At 42.6% G+C, this 24,214-nt stretch overlaps 2 protein-coding genes across 4 annotated transcripts in view; one reads left to right on the forward strand and one right to left on the reverse strand.

The window, feature by feature from the left end:
• Positions 1-1,141: 1,141 nt before the first annotated feature.
• serpine3 (serpin peptidase inhibitor, clade E (nexin, plasminogen activator inhibitor type 1), member 3) lies at positions 1,142-10,707 on the forward strand (the record flags this gene model as incomplete). Its single annotated transcript, XM_080753590.1, has 8 exons — positions 1,142-1,406; positions 3,846-4,085; positions 4,501-4,752; positions 6,720-6,918; positions 7,682-7,782; positions 9,613-9,696; positions 10,041-10,124; positions 10,655-10,707. The coding sequence occupies 8 exons, from the start codon at positions 1,142-1,144 to the stop codon at positions 10,705-10,707; spliced, it is 1,278 nt and encodes a 425-aa protein (XP_080609716.1).
• A 1,045-nt stretch (positions 10,708-11,752) lies between these two features.
• Positions 11,753-24,214, reverse strand: part of ints6 (integrator complex subunit 6) — a 35,703-nt gene continuing 23,241 nt past the window's right edge. For 2 of the 3 annotated variants that reach the window (XM_080752457.1, XM_080752459.1), the window contains 12 exons: positions 24,033-24,185; positions 22,945-23,077; positions 22,454-22,548; positions 22,148-22,258; positions 21,314-21,535; positions 20,064-20,190; positions 19,584-19,726; positions 18,852-19,047; positions 18,060-18,217; positions 17,394-17,622; positions 14,864-14,957; positions 11,753-14,446 (listed from right to left, as the gene is read on the reverse strand). In XM_080752457.1, the coding sequence (XP_080608583.1) occupies positions 14,353-14,446; positions 14,864-14,957; positions 17,394-17,622; positions 18,060-18,217; positions 18,852-19,047; positions 19,584-19,726; positions 20,064-20,190; positions 21,314-21,535; positions 22,148-22,258; positions 22,454-22,548; positions 22,945-23,077; positions 24,033-24,185 (1,755 nt within the window). In that variant the 3' untranslated portion in view covers positions 11,753-14,352. The remainder of the gene's footprint in view (positions 14,447-14,863; positions 14,958-17,393; positions 17,623-18,059; positions 18,218-18,851; positions 19,048-19,583; positions 19,727-20,063; positions 20,191-21,313; positions 21,536-22,147; positions 22,259-22,453; positions 22,549-22,944; positions 23,078-24,032; positions 24,186-24,214) is intronic. The other variant, XM_080752458.1, reaches the window with a different exon arrangement.

The following is a 24,214-nucleotide window of genomic DNA, read 5'->3' on the forward strand; positions in this document are numbered from 1 at the left end:
GCGGACATGAGAAAGGCATCAGTTTAATAGCCCATTTTAAAGACACATTTTACAGCCACAGTAGGTAGTCGATGTAGCCGTACCTACCAATTAAAAAACGCTGACATGGCACTTTTTTCTTGGATGTCAGAAGAACGCCGCGGTCGCATTCCAGTGGCCTATGACATCTTTTGATCATCACAACAAAAGGCCAATGATGACTTTGAACTCTGTGTGTGCGCGCGCACGCGCGTGCGTTTGTGTGTCGTTTTCCCAGCTCGGTTCGGGATTTGCTGGCCAGAGACATGCCTCCCTCCGCCTGGCTCCTTATAGCTCCGTGGAGGCAGTGGTACGGACATCGCCGACAGAGACCACAAACACGGGGCATTCCCTCTTTAAACAAGGTCTCATGACTAACAGGCAGGGCTCCCTCAGTAAGCAACAGCGAAGGGGACAGCAGCAAAGAGTGACAGGGAGGAGGATAAGCAGCGACACAGTGGGATCCACACAGTGACTGACCGTTGACAGAACTGGCGGGGATCAAGCGGACAATACCTCACCTGGACGCCAGGTAGGTTTCAGCATGACATGTGTCACTCTCTGACTCTGAACGGATGCAGCCACTATTAGGACACCGTGATGATGCTGTAATCCTATGAGCTAGGAGTCCTGTTGTCAATGTCATAGAATATTCCAAAATCGAACTATATCCCATTTAATCGCCCTTTCTATTAATCTTTAGTGTTACTTACAAAAGAAAAAGAAAATGCATAGTCTAGACTAGGCTACTTGCAGCATATTTTTCATTATGTTCTACAACAATTCTATTAGCCTAATACTGCTGATTTTGCCATTTCATGCAGAGTCTAATGCCTTTAGATGTTTTATGTTTTATAATTGAACACATTTATTACATTCTAATTAGCCAAACATAAAATAACTAGCCTGCCCGCCCTACACTCATGCTAACTCACCTTATGTGTGATGGATGGATGAATGGGTGAGAAGGGCAGAGTGATTCCTAACAGAAAGTTGCCCATTGCCCACAGACCAGACTGGATATGATGCATACACCTAATTACCTATATATTTCTATTCTTGTCTCACATAGGCATCTTTGGGACTCCTGTTATTCCACCCTTGGACCTACAACACAGAGGCCATGTGTCGCCTGTCAGTGGCTTCGGTCTTCATTTGCCTCTGCTTGTTTGAGAGAAGCCACTGTAACGGCAGTCTGCAAGACAACATGGGCGAGCTGCACACCAGATTCGCCGTCAGCCTCTACCAGGCGCTCACAGAGACAGAGAACAGCTCCAACCTGATAGTCTCGCCGGTGAGCGTCTCGCTGTCCTTGGGGTTACTGCAGCTCGGAGCCCGAGGAAATACACTGGCTCAACTAGAGGGAACACTTGGATACAACGTCAATGGTAGGATTCACTCCGAAGTCCACCGATCATAGCTACAGACAGTATGTTCCCAGTAGGCAAGTCGGCCTCTAAATGCTTCGCCCAGCTAGAGACATGAGGACAATCTTGCAGCTTTTCAGTGCTAAAACTGGGTGGAAACAATTAGAGAGTTCAAAACTTTATCTATCCAAACTTTAGGCGGTCCGGTCCTTCGTATCGGGTCAGTGACATGATTGGTTTCCAAAGCTGTAGCCATAGGTTTGTTATTGGCTGTAACTACCTCCCATTTATAGGGCGAGTTCCCAGATATAACGGTAGGCAAGGGATCCTCATGGCAACACGAGACCATGTGCCCAGAGTTCAAAGTGCATGATCATCACAGTGCACCATAGGCTGAGTGATTGGCCACACGGACAGACTTTTTCATATCTTCATCTAAATACACCTGTGATTTTAAGCAGTTAGGCTATACTCATACCCTGCAAGAAAGGTTCTCGTCATCACCATGGTTTGTGGCCTGCAGGCCGTACGGGTCCAGGATTCCTCCGGTGCTGTGCTGTTGGTACCAGGTGGTGTGTGGAGTGGTGCTGCTTCTGGCCATTTAGCCCAGGGCAGAGCACAGTGGTGTCTGGAGCACTAATGCCTGCCTTCCCACTAGGTCTAATCTCATTACTCACCCTGATGGAAGGCCTAGGGACTCTAGGGTCAAGAGGCCACTGAAGAAAACTTACAGGGATACGCCAAAGATTCACAAAGAGATGAAACATATTTTTTTGTTTTTGTGAGCTTGTTTTTTGTGAGCAGTGTTTCTCAAACTTTCACATTTCAAGGTCTCCCCTTAACTCTGACGGAATGGAACCAAATGAACCCGTTCATTTGGTTCCATTTGTACACTCTTTTTGTCAGAGTTACAGAGCAGACATGTATGGGTCAATTTAGACCCCCCCCTAAAGGAACCCACAGAGTCCCTGGAATCCACGCTGAGAACCACTGTTGTAGATCATCTTTTTTCAGTGCACAATGTCGTTAAACGACAGAGGGGGAGCAACATCACAGCGCTCTGAATTTCCCAGAACATTTTGATCCCACATGTTAGACAGGGATGGAATGGAACCATGCTGGCTGCTGTGTTCATTTGAAAAGTGATAACTTCCATCACCCTATTCCAATCGAGGCATGTGAGGCTAATTATACACTAAATTCCTCTGGAAACTACTACCTACTAGAATAGTAGGGATATGGGTCTGCAAGCTCCCATGCCTGGTGTTGCTACTCAACTAGATTGCTGAGGCATGTCAATGAGTGCAAATCGCTCTGTATAATAGGTTTGAGTGCCAAGCACTGTTGCAGGGAAAGAGAGGGAGAGAGAGAGAGAGAGAGAGAGAGAGAGAGAGAGAGAGAGAGAGAGAGAGAGAGAGAGAGAGAGAGAGAGAGAGAGAACAAATAAAAACGCCACCTCATGGCTGATATGACATTATACTTGGAAGGCTGGTAGAGGTTGATGAATTGTTTCAAATAATTGTTGTTTACTGCTGTAGAAATGGTGCTCTCATTAGTGCCAGGAATGTGATTAGAATTTGGACGGTTCATTGACATGCAGGGAGCTTGGCAGATGATGACTTCCATGTGGTGTAGAGCAGTCAGGATGGAAATATGTTAAGTAGTGTTAACCACTTTCAACCTGGTGTCCCTATTTTGGGCATATTATATTCAGTGAATACAATTATTATTTTCAAAAATGTTCAAAGATGTTCACAAATAGTTTGTGAAAATAGCAGTTCTACAAGCTCACAATGCACCACATGCCATCCCTGTGCCAGCTCAGAGTGCCAGCGCAGGTTCGGAGATAGATTCAGAAATGGCACTGAAAAAATTGCTCTGAGAGCACCGGAATGCACTCAGGGTGCTCTCTTGGTCGTTCGAAGGGCCACCCCTGTCACAAACGACTGCACATGCAGCTGCTTGTAAATAGGCCATTTTTGTTATTTGCTTTGGGTATTTGCTTTTGCATGGCCTTGAAGAACACGGTATGCACAGTTTGATATTGCTTCATTAAAATGAGATGATTTTTTTATAGAGGAATAACTTATGCTCACTTAAGGCCTCCAGCAGCAAGAGGCATACAGTAGCAGGACCTGGATATTTTCTTACAGTGTTTGTATCTTTGTCTCTCTGTTTTGCATTTTGCTAACAATACCAAAATCCAGATGTTGGTGATATGCAAATAATAAAACTGGGGTAATACTGTATAATACTTAACTGTTGAAGTTCACTCAAAATCAAATAAAGTACAACTTTCAGTTCTGCTATGGCTCGGGTTTTTGTCGATTTGTAGACCTCAGCTTATTTGATAGCTCTTAATTCAACAGACATAAAACGTTTAAAACGTTATCTCTGTCATTGTTAAGATATGCTATTATTTCTGACCTCTCATTCTGCGTCTTGTTTTTCTTCTCACAGACGTGCAGGTACAAGACTTCCTGTTACATTTGCAAAGTGAAGTGGGGGTTGGAAACACCAGTGAAGGGATGTGGTTACAGCAGGCCTGTGCCTTATTCATCCAAAGTGGCGTTCAGCTCCTGACAGAGTTTACTCAACATGCAGCAGCCTGGGCCAATGCCAGTTTGGTCCGTGCCAATTTTAGCCAACCAAACCACACGCACAGCCAACTGGTGCGATGGGGACACAGCCACGGCAGTGGTGAGTAGTGAAGCCTCTTAAAACCTCATTCACGCCTTATGTGTCTTATTCTTTATGCAATGAGATGAAACGGCATTACCTGCGTCTCTGCAAAACCTTTTAATTGGTCATTTTGTATGGTTAACTTAAGCCCTATTTTGTACTTCGTTGAATGGTGATGTTGCACAATGAAAATAGCCAATCGGCTTTGCTATTTTGGAACATTTTTGAATTCTTGGGGGAAATTACTCCTATAGTAAAATGCCCAAAATAGGTACAACAGGTTAAAGCCCCATTATTGTACAAGTATAATTATGTGGAATACTTTTGCTCCATCTCCTGAACAACTAAATCAATAAGACTGTCCAGACCTCCTGGAAATTCACAATAGACATTGTGCCATTTAGTGCTAAACCTTTTTCTCTTGGATTTCCAGACGAAACATGGCCCCTTCAAGGCCTCCAGTCAGGGAGCAGTAGTGGGGAGCCATCAGGCTCAGGTGAGGCCCAGGGAGAGGCCTTGTGGTGGGGCAGCCGGCTGCAGATGGCCCTGGTTAACACCGTGGCCTTCCGAGGTGTCTGGCAGAAGCAGTTCCTCTTCATCAACACACAGAACCTGCCCTTCACGCTGTCAGATGGAAGTATTATCAAAGTGCCCATGATGTACCAGGCCACAGAGGTCAACTTTGGTAAGATTCTTATGTCAGGCAATCAGTCAATCAAGCATGTAATCCCTTTGTATTTGGTTTGGCACTTCTATACCAAATGGCCCCTTTGGAATGTAGTTATATTGTAGATACAAGTCAACAAGACTAAGTATCTTAAAGACCCGCCTGCAGCCCATAGAGGCCGTACTGCCCTACACCTAACCAGACCAAAGTGGTTTGAACTGACTGACATAGCCCTCCTTAAGCCTGATTTATTTCCTATAACTTTACAATTCTACGTTAATTGGGAAAAGGGTGTGAGAACAATGTGTCGCAGAGCAATGTGTCACAAAGAAAGCATGTCTCCTGTCCTGTGTAACTGCTCATGTAAGCTAGATACCTCATCCGTCGCTGCAGTTCATTGGAGTGACGTGTAACTCTCAAATACCTGGAACGCGCCCAAGTCGCGTTAGTTTTGAACCACTTTAACCATTATTGTATGCTTTAACCTTTGAAAAATAGCAGATATACAAGCTCACAGCGCGGCACCGAGTCTTTGAATATCTTTGACCCGATCTTTGACCCGACTTCTAAATCCTACCTATAAATCAGTGGTTCTCAAACTTTTTCATGTCAAGGACCCCCAAAATTACAGGTATTTAGCCACGGACCCCCATCTCAAAATATGTTGTTCCAGAGACCCCCCAGAAGCAAATATTTGAGTTACAAATGTTCGCTTTTAAATAGATATATTCAAAGACTTGTAAAGAAAAATCATGATTTTTCAAAAATAGCAGATGTACAAGCTCGCAGCGCGGCACTCGGTGCCGCGCTGTGAGCTTGTATATCTGCTATTTTTCAATGGTTAAAGTAGTCATTAATCCTAGGCCTAAATGGGTTAACAACTGGAGGCCGGATGTCCAGAAAGACTGAGGGACCGCTGCCAGCCAAAGTGACTACTGGCCAATCACAACTCGTCTTTTCTGGAACTTATCAATTCAATTCAACAGAGCTTTATTGGCATGTTTTCCTCTATAGTTCCTGATGTTGCGCTGCTCAGCTGCGTAGGAAAAGACCCGCCCCCACCTGCCTCTGATTGGCCTACCAATTTCTGTTTCTGTGACGGACGTGGAAGCGATGCAGACTCCCTCGGTCCCATGATGCATATGCCCCAGAGCCTAAGGAGGCGTCTACCTTTCTATGTCTATGCTCATGGGTAGCACAATCCCACTAATTAGTGATCCACTGGTCGCTGTCCAGGGTGCTGAAAACAGGGCTTTGTGTTTTAGGACTTTAGCTTATCAAACTATCTTCAACATAGATGGAATTATATTTATTTATTTATGTTGACAGAAATATTGAAATTGAAACCATTTTAAAAGGTTAATTTGACAGTGGCATATCAATTAATATGTTTAGTAAGGACTGAACGCAAATTTGTGTCACTTTAGATTTTAACACCTTTAACCATTATTTTATGCTTTAACTATTAAAAAATAGCAGATATACAAGCTCACAGTGCGGCACTCGGTGCGAGCTTGTAGATCTGCTATTTTTTATTAAATATTTTAGAAAATGTGTGCAAGTCTTTGAATATATTGACCCGATTCTATAAGTGTCTTCTAAATCCTTCTTCTAAGTCAGTGGTTCTCAAAATTATTCATGTCAAGGACCCCCAAAATTACATGAATATTGCCCCCGGAACCCCATCTCAAAATAAGTCGTTCCAGGGACCCCCCCCAGAAGCAAACATTTAAGTTACAAATGTTCGCTTTTAAAAAGATACATTCAAAGACTTTTTCTCTTAAAAAAATAGCAGATCTACAAGCTCGCAGTGAGCGCTGTGAGCTTGTATATCTGCTATTTTTCAATACTTAAACCATTAAATAATTCTAGGCCTAAATGGGTTAAAACATCCTGAAAACATTTAACGTGTGTGTGTGTGTGTGTGTGTGTGTGTGTGTGTGTGTGTGTGTGTGTGTGTGTATATACACGTTCTGCTGTGGCAGGTCAGTTCCGGACCGCGTCGGACCAACGCTACACCGTGCTGGAGCTTCCCTACCTGCGCCACTCCCTCAGTCTGCTGTTGGCGCTGCCCAGCGACAGGAAGACCCCGCTGTCCACCCTGGAGTCCCAGCTCACCCCTCGCCAGGTGGCCTCCTGGGACACGGGTCTGCGCAGAACCAAGATGGACATCTTCCTACCCAGGTGACGATCACACATCTTGGGCTGATGCAGCAGTAGGTGGTTGTAGTAACACTTTAATATGGGTACAAAGTTGCACAGAAAAATCCTGGGTGAAGTTAACTCTGAGAGTTACATTTTTCTGTACACGTGTGTAATACATACTGTTTTCCATTCCTGTTTCTGATGTATTGATGTATTACCTTGCTTATTGGATTGATGTATTTATTACCTTGTAAATTGCTCTGGATTAAGAGCATCTGCTAAATGCCTAAATTGTAAATTGTAAATATCACTTGCTGAAGAAAGCTGAGCATATAAATTGGTAATAGGTCACCTCAGACATCTGGGAAACCTCGGTGTAAAATTGGCTATTTTGTCCAAAATGTAAAAAAATAAAATATTTGAAAAATGTTCTCAAGTAAAAGACAGAATACATGAATGATCATTACATGCTTTGCAATTAAGGTCTAATATTTCTACAGTTTCTAAAAACTGCTACAAACCCGGTATATCCAGTCATTTTGGGCCATAAACAAGAAGTTGAAGGATGAAATTAAGTCTGATAATGATGTACTGTATGTCCATTTTTCAAATATTATTTTTTTAACATTTTGGACAAAATAGCCAATTTTGCATTGCGGTGCCTGGATGTCCGAGGTGCCCACCTGACCTCTATCATATAAATTGTGTCGTGACAAGTGATTCTGTTACCGTGCCATTGATATCTTTATCTGTATGGAAGGGTATGAGTTGGTTGTTTATTTTCCCTCTGTGCAATTTCCAGGTTTAAAATGCAGAACAGGTTTAACCTGAGGTCTGTGTTGCCCTCCATGGGTATCAGCGATGCGTTCAGCCCCACAACCTCTGACTTCACTGGCATATCTGGTAAATAAATCAACTTGTGCACAGTATACGTATACACATTCTGACTACAATTAGACCACTTTCATCTGTGCACTGTATACATACACATACTAGATCACCTTTGATCTGTGCATGGCTTCCAAGTTATTGTAGTGAAACTATCCACAAGTTTCCAACGTCGTGTCGTGCATTGCGCAGAGCTTGTATGTCTGCTGTTATCCGGATGTGTCCCACTCATAATTCTACAGTAAATTCTGGTGGAAACAGGTGGATACACCAGTGGTTCTCAAAGTGGATTTCAGGGACTAAATTGACTCTTGCAAGTCTGTATAACTTTGACAGTGTACAAATGGAACCAAATAGGCCTGGGGCCAATTCTGATATCTTCACAAATTGGTACCAATCAAGGTGACCGTACATTTTTTACATTTTTGACTTCCTACATGTCTCTAGTTTACATTTTGGTATGATAACCCTTTCTGAGACTCCCATGGACTTTCTATACAGGAGGAAAATACCCAGAAAACATTTTTTTTCAGGGTATTTAAAGCTATACTGTGTAAGATGCCCAACTAGTGGTCATTAGCCCTATAGCAAACCGCGGTCGCGTCCGCGTCTTTCGGCCGTTTTTCGTACCTTCAGACCCCCGCGTCTGCCTCCACCTCGCTGAGATCTATCTTTTGAGGGGTCCCTTGTTCCTGTGCGTTCAGTAATTCCAGAGATACGGACTCCTTCACCCTGCCTGGTAGGCGAAATTACCTAGAGAAGGGATGGTACAAACGGGCGACAACAAATATGGCTGCCATAGCGACCCCACTTCAAGATGCGCTGTGATTGGCCGGCAGTTGTATAACCCTCGCTGTGATTGGCCGGTAGTGTGATGACGCAATTTTGGCGCGAGATCCGGTCCCCGGCAAGGATCGCAGTTTACATATATAGAGAAGGCTTTACAGGCTGAAATTCACGGAGTGGGTGTTCTAAAACTTTAGCGATTTAACAGTTAGGACAATTTTAAGATTTGTTTTATAAAAAAAGTTACATGGTACAACTTTAAGTAGGATGTGAGGGGTCTAACTAGGGGTTTGTCATGATGCTGAATCCATTGCAAGCATTTGTTTTGCACAAAAAAACATTCCTTTGGCTACAAATGGCCCCAGAAAACGATGGTTTAGTGATGAAAATTTATGAGTTTTTTGGGCGTTTTCTGGGGCCATTTGTAGCCCAAGGAATGTTTTTTGTGCAAAACAGATGCTTGCAATGGATTCAGCATCATGACAAACCCCTAGTTAGACCCCTCACATCCTACTTAAATACCCAGAAAAAAAAGTATTTTCCTCCTGTATCCACGAGTTTCCTACGCCCCATAGTGCATTGCGCAAACGTCTGCACCGAGGTTCCGCCGCCGATTTACAAGCTCACAACGGGTTGCATCTGCGACGTGACGTGAGCTTGTATGTCTGCTGTTAAACCCGGAAGTTTGGTCCTGATAGTCTCCAGTAAACTCCCGCGGAAACTTGTGGATAGAAAGTCATTGGGAGACCGACTCTAGCAGCTGAACATCAATTAAGCTGGGTCTCAGAAAGGGTTATCATACCAAAATGTAAACTAGAGATATGTAGGAAATCAAAAATGTAAAAAATGTACGGTCACCTTGGGTGGTACCAATTTGTGAAGATATCAGAATTGGCCCCAGGCCTAAAACAGGTCCATTTGGTTCCATTTAATACACTGTCAAAGTTAAGGGGAGACCTTCAAATTAAAACCACTGCTGTACATCGTTATCGTCAACTTGGTACGGTACTGCCGCTCGTTACCGTAGTTTAGTTACATTTGTTATGTTTCTGCCTGCAGCAGAGGGTCTGTATGTGTCAGACGCGTTCCACGAGGCAAGGATAGAAGTCACTGAAGATGGGACAAAGGCAGCTGCTGCTACAGGTAGGGAACTTACCACTAATGATGACTAGCCGAGAGATACACGTTTCAACAAAATCTGAACGTGCTGATGAATTACTGTAACCAATTGAATCCTAGCATTCCCATTCTAGGGGGAAACCCAGAATAGCCAATTTAAGCTCTAAGATATTTAGATTTTTTTTGCTGCAAATAAATGTGATGTAAGGGGGAGAGCAGACTATGTACAGAACTGACACCAGTCAACCAAGTCTTACAGTAGTTTACAGGTATAGAAGGTTTAAGTGGTTAATAACACGATTGTATTCACCTATGCCTTGCCATTATATTCATAGTCAGACGTTTATGGATGTGTCTTTGCCTTGCAGCTATGGTGCTACTCAAACGATCTCGTGCCCCCGTCTTCAAAGCTGACCGCCCCTTCTTGTTTCTATTGCGGCAAGTTGACACAGGTGATTATTTTTGAACATCAACTCCTAAGTAGGGATGGAACGATATGAACATTTCATATCACGATTATTGACAAAGAAATTGTGATTTACAATATTATCAGGATAATATCACCAACAACCCTTATCCTGGGGCAGAACATTTGCCAAAAAATAGCAGATCTACAAGCTCACAATGTTGTTGATGCTTGTAGATCGGCTATTTTTTGGCAAAGAGATTAGGTAGAGAGTGAAAAAAAGACTGTATCAAGTACGTATATTATAAGTACGTTTTACCAATAGAGGGTTTAAATGGTACCGGATATGCAGCTCGGCAAATAGAAGGTGAATTGATCCTAGTGCATGACGGAGGACGATAGCACGATAAATTAAATCTCCACAATGCGATTATCATGTTTATCACGATAAACGATAATATCGCTTATTGTCCCATTCCTACTCTTAAGAAATAACGCTGTGGACTCTCAACACCACAAGATGCACCATGCCAATCCCCGTTGGACCATAATTCTTAATGCGGCTTCTTTTTTCAGGATCCATCTTATTCATAGGACGAGTGGTGAATCCTGTGGACCAAGCAACATAGATCAAAGACTCTTTAACTTTCCCAACACCTCATCCAAACCGCCAACCCCCACCCTTCTCACTACTGGTATTTATTGGGGACCAACCGGAGGGTCCGGAGACACTTCAGTAAGAGGGACAATATATATATATATATGTATTTTTTGTATATATCTGTAAATAAAATTTTAATACGCGTGTTGTTTTTACACCCAGAGTGTTTTGGTTCTTTTTTTCCATCTAATGAGAATATTTAATACGAATATTGAATTAGTGATCAGACGGGAGGAAAATGATGTGGCAGGGTTTGACAATGCAGGCAAACCATTCCATACTACACACATTAAAATGTTCTAGAATGAACGCAAAGTGTAACAAATAGTACATTTAGAAGACAAAATACTTCATCTTTACAGATCTGATGCAACAGATATTTTAGGATTTTTTTCAGCTTCTTGACTTAAAGGAGTAGTTCACCCCCAAAATGACTTTTTTTCTATTGATTAGTCACACCATGGAGACTCGAGTTCAATAATATATTTTTGTTTTCGTCGCATTCCTAAGACAAAAATTATGATTATGATAAATGTACCCGCATTGATTCCGGATGGGGACCAAAATTAATTTGGGTCCCCATCCGGTATCAGAGGGGGTACATTTATTATAATCAAATCGTCTTAGGAACGCAACAAACCTTTTTGAACTCAACCCTCCATGGGACAGGAAAAAAAATTCATTTTGGGGGAATTATTTCTTTAAGGTTCAACAATATTCAATTGCTAAAAATAACTATGGATCTAAGTGTTCACTTAAAACAAATTTAGCAGTACATTTTCAGATTTCAATTGTGACATGATTTGAAAGTTTACAGTCTGCACGTTCATAATCGGAAAGAACTGAGAAAAAGCCATGCCACACAAGTCACATTCCATCAGATACCAACACATACGTAATATACCCCGTAACATTTTACCCCTGCAATACACTAGAAATAAGAAACCACTGAAAAATGAATCCAAGCACTCGCAGCCTTAGTACAGAACAATGTGACACTTTATTTACATGGCCCTTCACAGTGTAAAATAGAAGCTTTTATTCATGGAAATACTTACAAAAAGGCCTTTTCCACTGAACATTCTCTTTAAATAGTACTCTAAGGTTATTTACATCTTTACAGTGTATTCAAAATACTCTCTTTTGGTAGCATCCTCTTCACAAACAAAGACAAGTATGGCAGATTTGGTCCCTGTCCAAGGAAGGGGGGGAAAGGAGCGGAAGAGAGCTGCCCCCCTGAATCACAAATCAACCCCTGTCCTAGTCCTACGTCAAGACATTTGTATAAATCTGAAAAGAATGTAAGCTCAAGTTACCAATATATTCACTGCTCAATTGTGTTAGTCCTTTTTTCTTTTTCTTTCTTTAACTTAACCCTGGTGTCCCTATTTTGGTCAGCTTTTCAGAATAGGGCATAAGTAGTTAACTTACATTACATAAGCCTCCTCAAATTTCAAAGTGTATTGACTGTATAAGACAAGGTGTTGGTTTGAGATTCAGTGGAGAAAAAAAAGGAGTTATGGTGGGGGTTAAATATTTGGCAGCTACCAGCGCACAGGACAAATTGGCATCCAAAACCTAAAGTCCCCCAGAGATGGGACATTTTTTGCCATTGCATAACAACCGTTTTGAGATAACAAAGGTGGAATATGTGGTAATACTAGTGCCAATGTTATTGCTTCACCATGATGCGTTCCTGAGCTATGGTCCCTGTATGTCAACATTTACGCCAGCCCTGTTCAAAAATGATTCCCCTTTTAAATTTGAATCAGTATTATGAAATACTATATTGTTAAAGACAAGTTATACCAAAACCAGTGAACACTGAACTATAACACATTACAATATCACTTGTCTCCAGGCAGAAAATAAAATAGGTCTTTCACCTCAAGGGGCATCAAAATATGATAAGTAAACTACTTTTGTTTTCTTGAATGACAAAAACAAATCCCAAACAATGAATCATCTTCATTGTCAGCAATGACCAGTTTTAAAGTTGTGCCCAGGCTGTGTACATTTATGGAGACCGTTATGGAGTGCTTTTCTCTTAACCACTTATACCCTGATATCCCTATTTTGAGCATCTGTAAAAAACCTTCCAAAATAGCCGATCTCGTGAGCTTGTAGATCTGCTATTTGTGAATTCGTCTTTTTTTTAAATAAGGCGTAAGTGGTTAATGGAGTGGCAAAAGCAATGTCCAAAATATCACTAGTCAAACCATTGATATTCAGGACACAATTCAACGATAGTCACATTTTCCCAAAAGAAACAGCCCCCCAAAAAGGGAAACTCAGCATAATGGAGAAAGTCACTAGTGAATCAAAACAGTGCCGGAGGGTTACACGTCTCCATTCCGAGATGTCTCCTTTCCGACATCTAACCCTATCCCTAACCTCTATGGAAGTGTTGCCACTCCGACAATAAGAAGTCACTGTCGGAATGGAGACATGTCGGAATGGAGAGCACCCCCCGTGCTGGAGGGGGTGGAAACCACACACAAAAAACGAAACACTTTGATGAGTGACCATGAACATCAACATCTTAGCTTGAACTCTGAGGTGGGCTGAAGACAACTGAACTCTGATCCCAATACCGTTGTTCAACCCCACCATCGCCCATATGGATGACACGAGCCACCCACCATCACAAATCCGGTACAGGCTCAGACTCATTCCATTCATCAAAGGTCTCTTTCACTGTGACTATCCTTTGTTCATTCAGATTTCCACCGCAAAACTCAGATCGAGGAGAGTGTGTGAAGTTAAGTGCACGCGTGGCCAACGGTTCCACAGATCAATATCGAAACCCTGAACCGGTGCACGGACCAACAATTGTATTGTTTAGCCTGGCGTGCAAGTGCCTACAAGTGCTTCCATCAATTCTCCACCTGTAACAGTAACAACAATAATAATAACAATAATAATAATAAACTCACTCACTCCACCTAATGGCTCGATGAAGAACAAACTGGGATCAACATAGAACTCACATGAACCCCTAACGTCCCTATAGTCTCTGTGCATGATTGTAGTTCCCCTTTCCAGAAGTTAACATTCCCGTTTCCTGTCCCAGGTCACAGATTTAAACAGGAAACACATATGACTGCGTTGTGCGATTCTGGTTCAAATCTGCTGCTGAGCCAATCAAACAAAGGCATGATAAATTGACCCGGGAACGGGAAAAGGGGAATTTTGGGAAAAGGAATTACAGTCGATTGACAGAGCCTATTTCTGGGGGAAACATTTGGCCAAAATAGCTGATATACGCTCACAATTCATCGTGAGTTTCTAGATCAGCTACTTTCGCCGAAGCGATTTGGTGTCGAGGGGACAAAAAAGGAAGGGACCTTTTAAGTCTAGTAAGACCGCTTGGGGGACTCCAGTCAATTAAGCATATAGGGTTTAAGTGATTAAGTGTGTTATGTGTAAACCAATCCAAACGCCTCTGATGACCACAAGAGGCACAGGGTCCAGTGACGGGAAAGAGCTTGAAAGTTGGATGCCGTCTGCGGGTCTGCCTTGTCGCTGTGGGGGGAGGGAAGGCAGGGAGGATGGAAAAGTTTGTTGGGAGACACGCGGGGTGTGCGTGTTCTTTTTGGGGGCTGAGCCTGTCTCAGAGCGCGTCCAAATGGTTCATGTTGTTGGATCTGTTGTGGATCTCTTCTAGAAAGTTTTCCAGCTGCTCGATGAGAACACGCTTCTTGAACCTGTACAGAACAAAATGATAAGGATAAAGTTACATGTCCGCTGTATGGTAAATAAGCCAGGGGCTGATTACATTTAAGCAATACACAGCAGGTTCTGCTGAAATAATACATTCATAAAAAGGCTGCATGATAAAAAAAAAAAAAAAAAAAAAAGGCAAGCTAGTCAATGTCTCACAAATGATTTGTTCCAGAACAAAGCTCCAGGACATGAGACTGCTATTTATATTAAGGAAGTTCCTGAAGGAAAAAAAAAAAGCCTTGGCAAAGATACTCAGGAGGAATACAGGATCCAAAAGTCAAACACAAGCGGCTCGCTTCCAAGCCAACGCTCAAGAAGGTAAAGTTGTTTTGACAGCCTATTTAAGGCAACAGGGTAATCACAATACTTCAACAGCAGAGGAAGGTTAAGCTCAGCACCTGGCCGCCTCTTTGATGATGTTCTGGAGGAAGATGAGCCGCGTATCCAGACTGCCCTGGATCTGCTTCAGGAAATGGAAGATCTTCTCGTAGTCTGTGCAGACAACAGGCGGGAAAATGAATGAACGCTGCGCTGAACCAACAAGACAAGAGTTCTTTCCAGCTTACACTCAGTCTCATTTTAAGGACAAAATGTTCAGTCAACTTAAACTACAAGAAACCTAGTGTCCCTATTCTGGGGCAAACATCCGGGAAAAAAGCAGATCTACGAGCTCACAACATGTGGCAAGTCGCAACGTGTTTGGCTATTTGACTGAAAAGATATTAGGTAGAGGTAAGAAGGGGTGCCTAGGGAGTATACACTCTTGTTATTTTGTCAAAGTACTGTGTTTGTTTGTCATGTATAGTTTTTATGGATTTAGTACAAAAGGACCTTTTCTTTTTTTTCTTTACATATCTACTGTATAGTACTGTGTTCTATTTGTCTGTCATTCAATGTTATGAGATACTTTAATGGTTTCCAGTGGAAATAAGCTTAGTCTTTTCATGGATCTCCTTTTAGTAGACCTTGTACCAGTGAACTGTACCGTCATGAAACTGTACCTTTTCCTATGCAAACTTCTAATAAAGTCTTCAATCAATCAATCAATCAATCAATCAATCACACACACACACACACACACACACACACACACACACACACACACACACACACACACACACACACACACACACACACACACACACACACACACACACACAAAAATCAGGAATGAGATGCAAGACGCAACAGCGTTAACATTGATCTAGCAGTGGAGAGAGAAGGGAAGAGTCAAAGAGTTGAACAGATCGATGGACATGAAACAAGTGTCAAAGTGAACTAGTTTTATCCTCAAAAGGTGATGAAGACCATCATACTGAAGTGGTTTGTTTGGATCTCTCAAAAGTGGCGCAGAAGAGTAAACGGTCATTAATGCCATTGGTCGGCGCAACAACACTTGAAACACAACAAATGTTTTCCATTACAGGTTTAAAAGTTCCCAATCCAGCATTGTCCGTGAGTTTGAAAATGTACAATATCCAACGTGCGCCAGCATCGTCTTTTGAATGATCATCTATGGAAAGCGAGCGCAGTTTCACCCTTTATAACGGAATACATAAGTGCTGAAAGTTGCACAATGATTCACTGGTCTTTGAGTTAACTGTAGCAATCATCTCCCTCCACCTCTAGCCTTGTGAAGTGAAATGTTTACATTTTGTAGATGTTATTCAATATATTATTTTATCACAAAATATATTGCAAACCAGGTTTGCACAGTTAATATTTACATTGCTATTGTATTTTTGGAGCTGTGTGAAGCACAGGCTCCCTATACGTGGCCGTGTGGGTCTGTCTGTCTGTCTGTCTGTGTGTGTGTGTGTGTCTGTGTGTATGTAGCCTGAACTTCCTAAACTTCGGCACGCTACTAGTCCCACAGTTTTGCCACCACACACTCGCGCCATATGTCAAATCGACCGGCTTACTCGGGAATCGTGGGCTAGTAACTTGCTAAGAGAAAGGTTCAATAGTTTAATTGATATTAATTTATTAGTGAATTAATTTTCCCCATTGACTTATAATGGGAATCGCAAAAACTCACATTCAATTATTTGTCTCTCGCAAACCATAGGGGCTAGAGTTTCAAGACTTGGAGAGGAGGTTCATAATGATTTCAAGGATTAAATAAAAAATAATTGTGTCATTTGGCCGCATGGTGGCGCCATAACACCCCACTTTACGTTTTGGCCTGTAACTCTTGAACCGTAGGTCGGAAAATTAAAAATATTTTTTCCCTGGATTCCTTGGGTCATGACGCATCTCCCCATATAGGCCACGCCCATTTGCGCCATGATAGATTTTCCGCCATCTTGAATTTTCTCCAAAACACCCTTTTTCCTCCTTTTCCTACATATTTTCTTCAAATGTCACAAGAATCGGTACACATGATCCACACACACACACACACACACACACACACACACACACACACACACACACACACACACACACACACACACACACACACACACACACACACACACACACACACACACACACACACACACACACAGCTCCACTTCACACGGGTGTGATTTTTTATTTTATTTTCTGTGGCATATTGATTTAAAGTTTTTTACTCTTTTGTATTTTCTGTAATCTGCTCTATTACCAGCGCGTTTTGATGGCCTCTCATTCCTATCATCCTAATCAATGGCAAATTGAGGGTTCTCCGTCATATATACACGTGTATATGTTCAGGCTTTGAAGGCCAAATCAATCAACAACATCGCATGGGATGTTAAAGGTTTCACGCTCAACAACTCAGTCGGAAAGGGTTCAATACATTACAAACTAGTAATGACATTTCTTATGTCAGTCTGTTTTTTTTGGTAACAAAACATCGATTAAAACATCTGTCTAGGACCATCTAAAATTTTGACTGGACCCCGAAAATCTGGAATCGGTCGGGGCTCCATCCCATTTACTTACGTCTGCCAGGTTTCCTGATTTCCTTGGTGATGAGAGCCCTCAGTTCGTTGTTCAACTCCAGACTCTCTGTGTTCATCTGCTTCTTCAGTGCTGTGGGTGAGAGGTAGCGAGGTGGCCGGTGCTCCGGGGACATGCCCTCCGTTTCCTCCTCGCTGCCAGAATGCAGCTCAATGACCCCTCGGTCATCGTTGTCGTCCTCGTCCTCCTCCTCTACCCCGCTGTGGTGGTCCTGGGGCGTAGGGATGGTACGATAAGAGATATTATCATTTATCGTGATAAAAATACAAAAGAAACTTGCGATAATCTTATCATGGAGATTTAATTGATTGTGATATCGTCCTCCGTCATGCACTGGGATCAATTCACCTTTTATTTGAAGAGCGAGCTGCATATCCGGTACCACTTAAACCCTCTATAATTGGTAAAAGGTACTTATAATATGCGTACTCGATACAGTCTTTTTTTCCACTCTATCAAATGTCTTTGCCAAAAAATAGCAGATCTACAAGCTCACAACGCATCGCAACGAGCTTGTAGATCTGCTATTTGGCAAATGTTCCGCCCCCCAGGATAATGGATTTTGATTATCGTGATAAAATCGTAAATCACGATTTCTTTTGTCATAATCAACGTGATATGACATTTTCATAATGGTCCCATCCCTACCTGGGGGTCGGCGGACATGTGGTTTTCCTGGTGCTCTCCCGGGTCATCCGTCCCTGACCCCGGGTCCAGCTCAGAGGTGCTGTCGGGACTGTAGTGGTTTTCACTGAAGTGGTTCATCAGGAACTCTGGTTCCGGGGGCCCGTCATTGCTATCCACATCTGACGGAGTCACAGACCACATACACATATTGTTCTGTATTAATTTGACTCCTCAACAAAAGGAATTGTTGATGTTATTTTGATGCTTATATAAAGATCGTCCAAGTTGACAACAACAATTAGTGACTGTTATTCATGATAGAAGTGAGGATAATGCTTTTTTGTAGACTTCACACAGCTGATGGCTGCTCAAGATGACCATGATGAGCGCTTGGGGGGAGCTGTTAGGGGTCAAGTAGTCGCACGTAGCCAGACAACTATTCCACAGTCTCTGAATGCTATATAGCTTGGAACTACACCTCCTGAAAGCCAAGACAGGAAACTGACATCTGTTCGTAATTTCCGTTCTCAAAAATATATGTTTAAATATCTTTACATTTTATTTGAGAATTTCCATTTCTGCTAAGCAGCAAGCAAGATATGCTTATGCGTGCTCCAGACTCCAAATTTAAATTGTGGGAGACAACTGTCTGGCTTGCGAGACTAGGGCTAAAGTGACACATGCTACGTATGCTGGGTGATCTTCTGATTACCAGATAGCCTCTCTACCCACTAAGCTACTGCTGCCCCCCTATACGGATGTTATAATTGTTTAGGGAGTTTTGTGGTTTAATTTTTAACATTTTGTCCGTACCAATCTCACCAGCTGCAGGTCGAGGGCTGGCGGGTGGGCTGACTGGAGGGGTGTAGGCCCTGCCCAGGCGCAGCAGTGGGGACATGCACCGCCGTCTCTTGGGACCGCCGCCTTGCATGTTGTTGTTCTCCATCGGCCGCTTGCCCTTGTTCTGGGGTCCGGTCACAAACTCATCCGCCTCGTCGATCATCATACCCTGAGACAGCGGCAGAACACAACCAATGACTTCAAGCTAATCATTGTACAACGATAAGTCCTGCTGGACTAAAGCGCAACCGGTTAATCACTCGACCTTGCCTCTGCAGTATTATACACAAACTGTACTGTTCAACAGTGGGGTTCCTAAACTTTTTAGAACTCTGGATCACTAGCATATTTCAACCCTCAAAGACCCCCGCCTACTACCTCCCCACAAGAATATATATACAGCATTTAGTATACAAGGCATAACGCAATCATTTTATAACTGTCACATTTCCAATATTCCCACCTGATTCGCTACCATTGCCTTCTAAAGTTTGTGTATGCGACCTGATGGTCGCTTATCTCCCGATCTTACTGGTAAATCTATTTGTATTCATATTTAACGTTAAAGCTGGGCTTATACAAGCTCACATTGTTGGCTTGTATATCGTCTATTTTCAGTGCACGAAGTATGCAAATAAGTATATCAAGCCCTTAACACTCAATATTTCATTTCAAGATTAGTTTCCTTTTCTGACTCAAACACACCTTTTTGTCCAGTTTGAAGGGGTTTCCAAACGTGTGCAGGCGCTTGGGCTGCTCGGGATCTGCGTCTCGGAGGGGCTGAGGAGCGGCTTTGAGGAAATCCTGATAGTTTCCCATCTGCGCTATCGGTACGCTGTGGAGCTGATCTGGAAGGGACCGCACCACCATGGGACACATTTAACAGTGTGTAAACTTGAGGCATTTATTATGTTACATAAATATTATAAATGTTATATAAATATATGTATATAAATGAAAACACATTCGTATTTCTGTATTGGGCTGCGTACAGAGTTTGAAGTCCTAAACATGGAAGTGAGTTCGGTTCCTTCACCAGATTTCCCAATGGAATTTCAATTTATACAGTAAAGGTATGAAAATCGAACCGCGATTGATTATCACGATGATATTATAAATCGTGATTTCTTTGGTCACAATAATCGTGATATGAAATGTTCATATGGTCCCATCCCTAAGTCCTACCTGGATCCTGTCCTCTGAGCGTACAGACACTGGTGTTGAGCAGGTTTCTCCTCATGCGGCTGAGCTGGTCCAGCAGGTGGCTGCGGGGGATGTCATAGGGGTTCCTGAAGCTCTGCGGCTTCAGACTCTGCGGGACAGACAGACACATGGGACATGGAGTGAGCTACCGTGTCGCCATTTGATGACAGCCTCCCTCTCAAAGCTTAACAAAGGTCAACAAAGACGAGGTTCGTCTCCTTGGCTAATATTAACCACACGAAGCTTAGCATACCTATTCTGGAGCGAACATTTGTCGATCTACAAGATCTATTTTCGGCGAAGAGATTTGGTGTAGAGGGTAAAAGGAGGAGACCAGGTATAGACCGCTGAGGAACCCCGGTCAACTAGGTACATAAAACTGAAAACAGCAAAATAAATATAGAAGGAAATGTTTTTTTTTGTTGTCTGAAACAGCTGTCTGAAAGTGCAAAAAACTTTTCCAATGTGCTACATAATGAAGTGGTTAAGCGATCTCATTATGGGGGTGGCAGTAGCTTGGAGGTTTGAAAAGTGGGTTTGTGTCAGCCGGGAAGGTCTATGATTCAAATCCCTGGCCTTCTAGGAAAACATAGTCGGGTCTGGTGCAGCAGAAACATTCTCTTCTCCTTCAACAAACCATTACTGAGGTTCTCTTGAGAACCCCAAGGACTATACCATCAAAACACGTCACAGGTTATTCCGTTTTGCCAAATATATTATATGTATTTTTAGATTTCATGAAAGTTATCTGAATAATTTCAATCTTGGGTAAATATCTTTGCGCAGTTAAGATGATGTCATGGACATTGAAGTTTCATTCACACACACACACACACACACACACACTGCTCCGGGGCCATTGAATTATTATTTTTGAGCGGTGGTTACACTGTCTCCTATACGTGGCCGTGTGTGTATGCGTGTGTGTGTGCGTGTGTGTGTGTGTGTCTGTATGTAGCCTGCAGGCCTGCAGTACCTTTTATGACCACACATGTTAAGGGAGGGGCGCTGTTGTTCAGGCCAGGCCAGACCAGGCACACACACACACACACGCACACACACACACACACACACACACACACACACACACACACACACACAGGGGGGAAGGGGGGGGGGGGGGTAAACCACCGCTCAGTTCACACGGGTGTGATTTTTTATATAATAAACAGCATGTGTGTTCATCAGTCTATCCAGGGACAAATAGAAAGGATCTTAAAAAGCAAGCAGACCTTGTTGAGCAGAGCCAGGTGAAAGCCCTGGAACTCCTTGGGGTTGAGCTCCATGAGCTGTGCTGCCGGAGCCTCTCCTGTGATGGTCTGCAGCAGCTGGGTGAAGTCCTTGCGCTGGGCCAGCGAGATGCCACCGCCGCCCCGCCACCGCACCTTGATGCCTGCATCTGGGAGCGGCTTCTTGCCGATGGAACCTATTAGACGGTCGTACTCGATCTTCGTCTGTGGAAGTGGGACATGACTTGTTTATAACCACCTAAATTCCGATTCTACAAATGCCTTTAGAGATCAGTGGTTCTCAAACATTTTCGTGCCAAGGACCCCCAAAATGATATGCATTTGGCCGCGGACGCCCATCTGAAAATGTTTTGTGACAGGTCACCCCAGAATAGAAGATTTGTGAAAAAAAAAAAAAAGAAAAAAAGCGAAATTATTCAACACTAAGATTTTTCTAAAATGTTCAAAAATAGCAGATGTACAAGCTTGTGCCACCTTCCGCGATTAAATCCTACATAGTTGCTACATAACTAAAATAAAAAATTACACCACTGATTATCCGGTTTTAATGGGTTATTATCTACTTATGCCATATATGAATACGTACTTTGTCGTTATGACACACACACACACACACACACACACACACACACACACACACACACACACACACACACACACACACACACACACACACACACACACACACACACACACACACACACACACACACACACACAATGTGATATGTATGTACACTGTAAAGCATCGGTGTTCATTCAACTCCTAGGGTGAAGAAATGAACGGCGGTAAGGGTCTGTTTCACTGTCCACCCACCTGTTGCATGAGCTTCTTGAGGTAAGAGACAACACTGTAACTCAGGCCGTACTCCATGTTGTCTGCCAGCAGGTTGGGTGCTCCCATGATCCTCAGAGCCTTCCTCAGAGACTGCAAACATTACACACTCAATTCATAAATTCACTTAAATTCTCCTCAAGACCCATTTATTCAATCAGGATTTGGGGCCTTTCAACTTTTTGATGTAAGAGTAATAAATCCAATGCAAAAAATCTAAACTGTATATTCTGCTAAATTAAGGACACTATAAGGTTAAGAGACATTTTTGCTGCCAACTCTACTCACCCCAAAGTAATATGGAGGCATGGTCTTCAGGTAGTTCTCAAAAGACTGCCGCCATTTGATGGTAGGCTTGAACTTGTGCACTTTGATCAAGTCATCTGCGAAGGGGTGAAAAAAAAGGGTTCTAATTTTGGGGAAGAAACCTTATCAAGCAGTCATCACTGACAACTGTAAGATAAGATGAATAATCGCAAAAAATGTCATAGCAAACAAATCTGAAGTTCAAGATACAAATTAGAAAATGTTATGCAACTATCCTCTTACATCCTCTATAGTCTATACTTCGTAAACGTAACCCGGGTCAGCTCTGTATTTGGTCTGCTCTCTTTTTAATAGCCGATCTACAAGCTCACGATCGGCTATTTTTACCAGTGTCAGCCCCAGAATAGGGATGCAAAGTGGTTAAATCGTATTCCAAGTAGATGCTAATTATTTACATATTCACGCGTGCCGCCATTTGTAACCAAAATCAAATGAATAATCCTCAGTCTTACCCAGCAGTGGAAGCAGCACAGGGTAATTATAGGGCATGACAAACAGGTTGACACAGTTGAGGGCTGTACTGGCCTTGAGGTAGCCAAAGGGCTGACCCAAGTCACTGTACTTGGCACTGTTGCAAACAAACACCTATAAGGAAAGAGAAACAAGACAAAGCAATGTGGGGCTAGATAAGAAGACCAATCAATTAAAATCCAGAGTGTTAGTGTAAGTATTAGTCTGAGAGGGAAGGTTCCACTTTTACACCTAGAGCTAAATTCACACCATATTTTGCTGTGCACGGATATATGCATTTCTTCTTCTGCTCTTGTATGTAATCACTGTCGAGCAGTAACCTTGTATTTACGCATTTTTACTTTTTCTCACGTAAATTAATGCAGTACTTCAGGAGTTTTCAACTGGTGGTCCAAGGAATTGCACGTGGTCCCTGATCATGCATCTAGAGACATTGCAAAGCGAAGACTGTCTTTTATTTTCATTTGAGAAACTGCATGACCTGGTGACCTAGGATGACGCATCAATGTTGTAATTTACTTGGAAGGAAGAAATTCCACAGAAAGAGTTTGAAATCTCAAGGAGGGGAAGTGTACGAGATCTCCTGGTTGAGTCATCATTATTAGGAAATATATATTGCATGTGTGTGCTTGTGTGTGCTCGTCACTCATACAATCAGTACAGTACATCAGTCAATATGATTTTACCACCATGAGTACAAAAAGAAAAAAGCCCCAATCTTAGCGCATATCCTCAGGTTGATTCTTCGTCAGGGTGGTGGTCTGGTCCCTGGTTCATGATCAATTGAAAACCCCTGCCTTACTTGGATGCATGAGCAAAAATAAATCTAAAAGAACATCATTTTAAATGTTACTTATAAAATAGTCCAAAAAAGGGGCACCAGGTTGAAAGTGCTTAAATCCGTCTGTGCGTCTTAAAATTATTTAACCAAAGAAAATTATTAACGAGAGCTTTTAAGTATACAATAACTACATTGGGGCTTTTTTCCATTCCCTGAAAAGGTATGTGTTGAACATACAAGGTTTCCACCCGACAGAGGCTATATGTAAGTGAGGTGACGTTTGCCTACCTGCCAGCAGGTGTGAGGAGATTTCCTCTCCAGGATGTACTGCGTGAGAGGCGAGGGCTCCAGCTCATACTTGTCAAAGGGCACCTTGTCTATCACCATAGGTTCAGCATCCAGACAGGAGAAGCGGACATGGGGATGGGCTGAGCGGGGTGGCTAAAGGAAAAGGAAGACAGCGCTCTTTA

The sequence above is a fragment of the Nannobrachium achirus genome, assembly GCF_963921795.1.
Source record: "Nannobrachium achirus genome assembly, chromosome: 22".
In the NCBI taxonomy this organism is placed as follows: Eukaryota; Metazoa; Chordata; class Actinopteri; order Myctophiformes; family Myctophidae; genus Nannobrachium; species Nannobrachium achirus.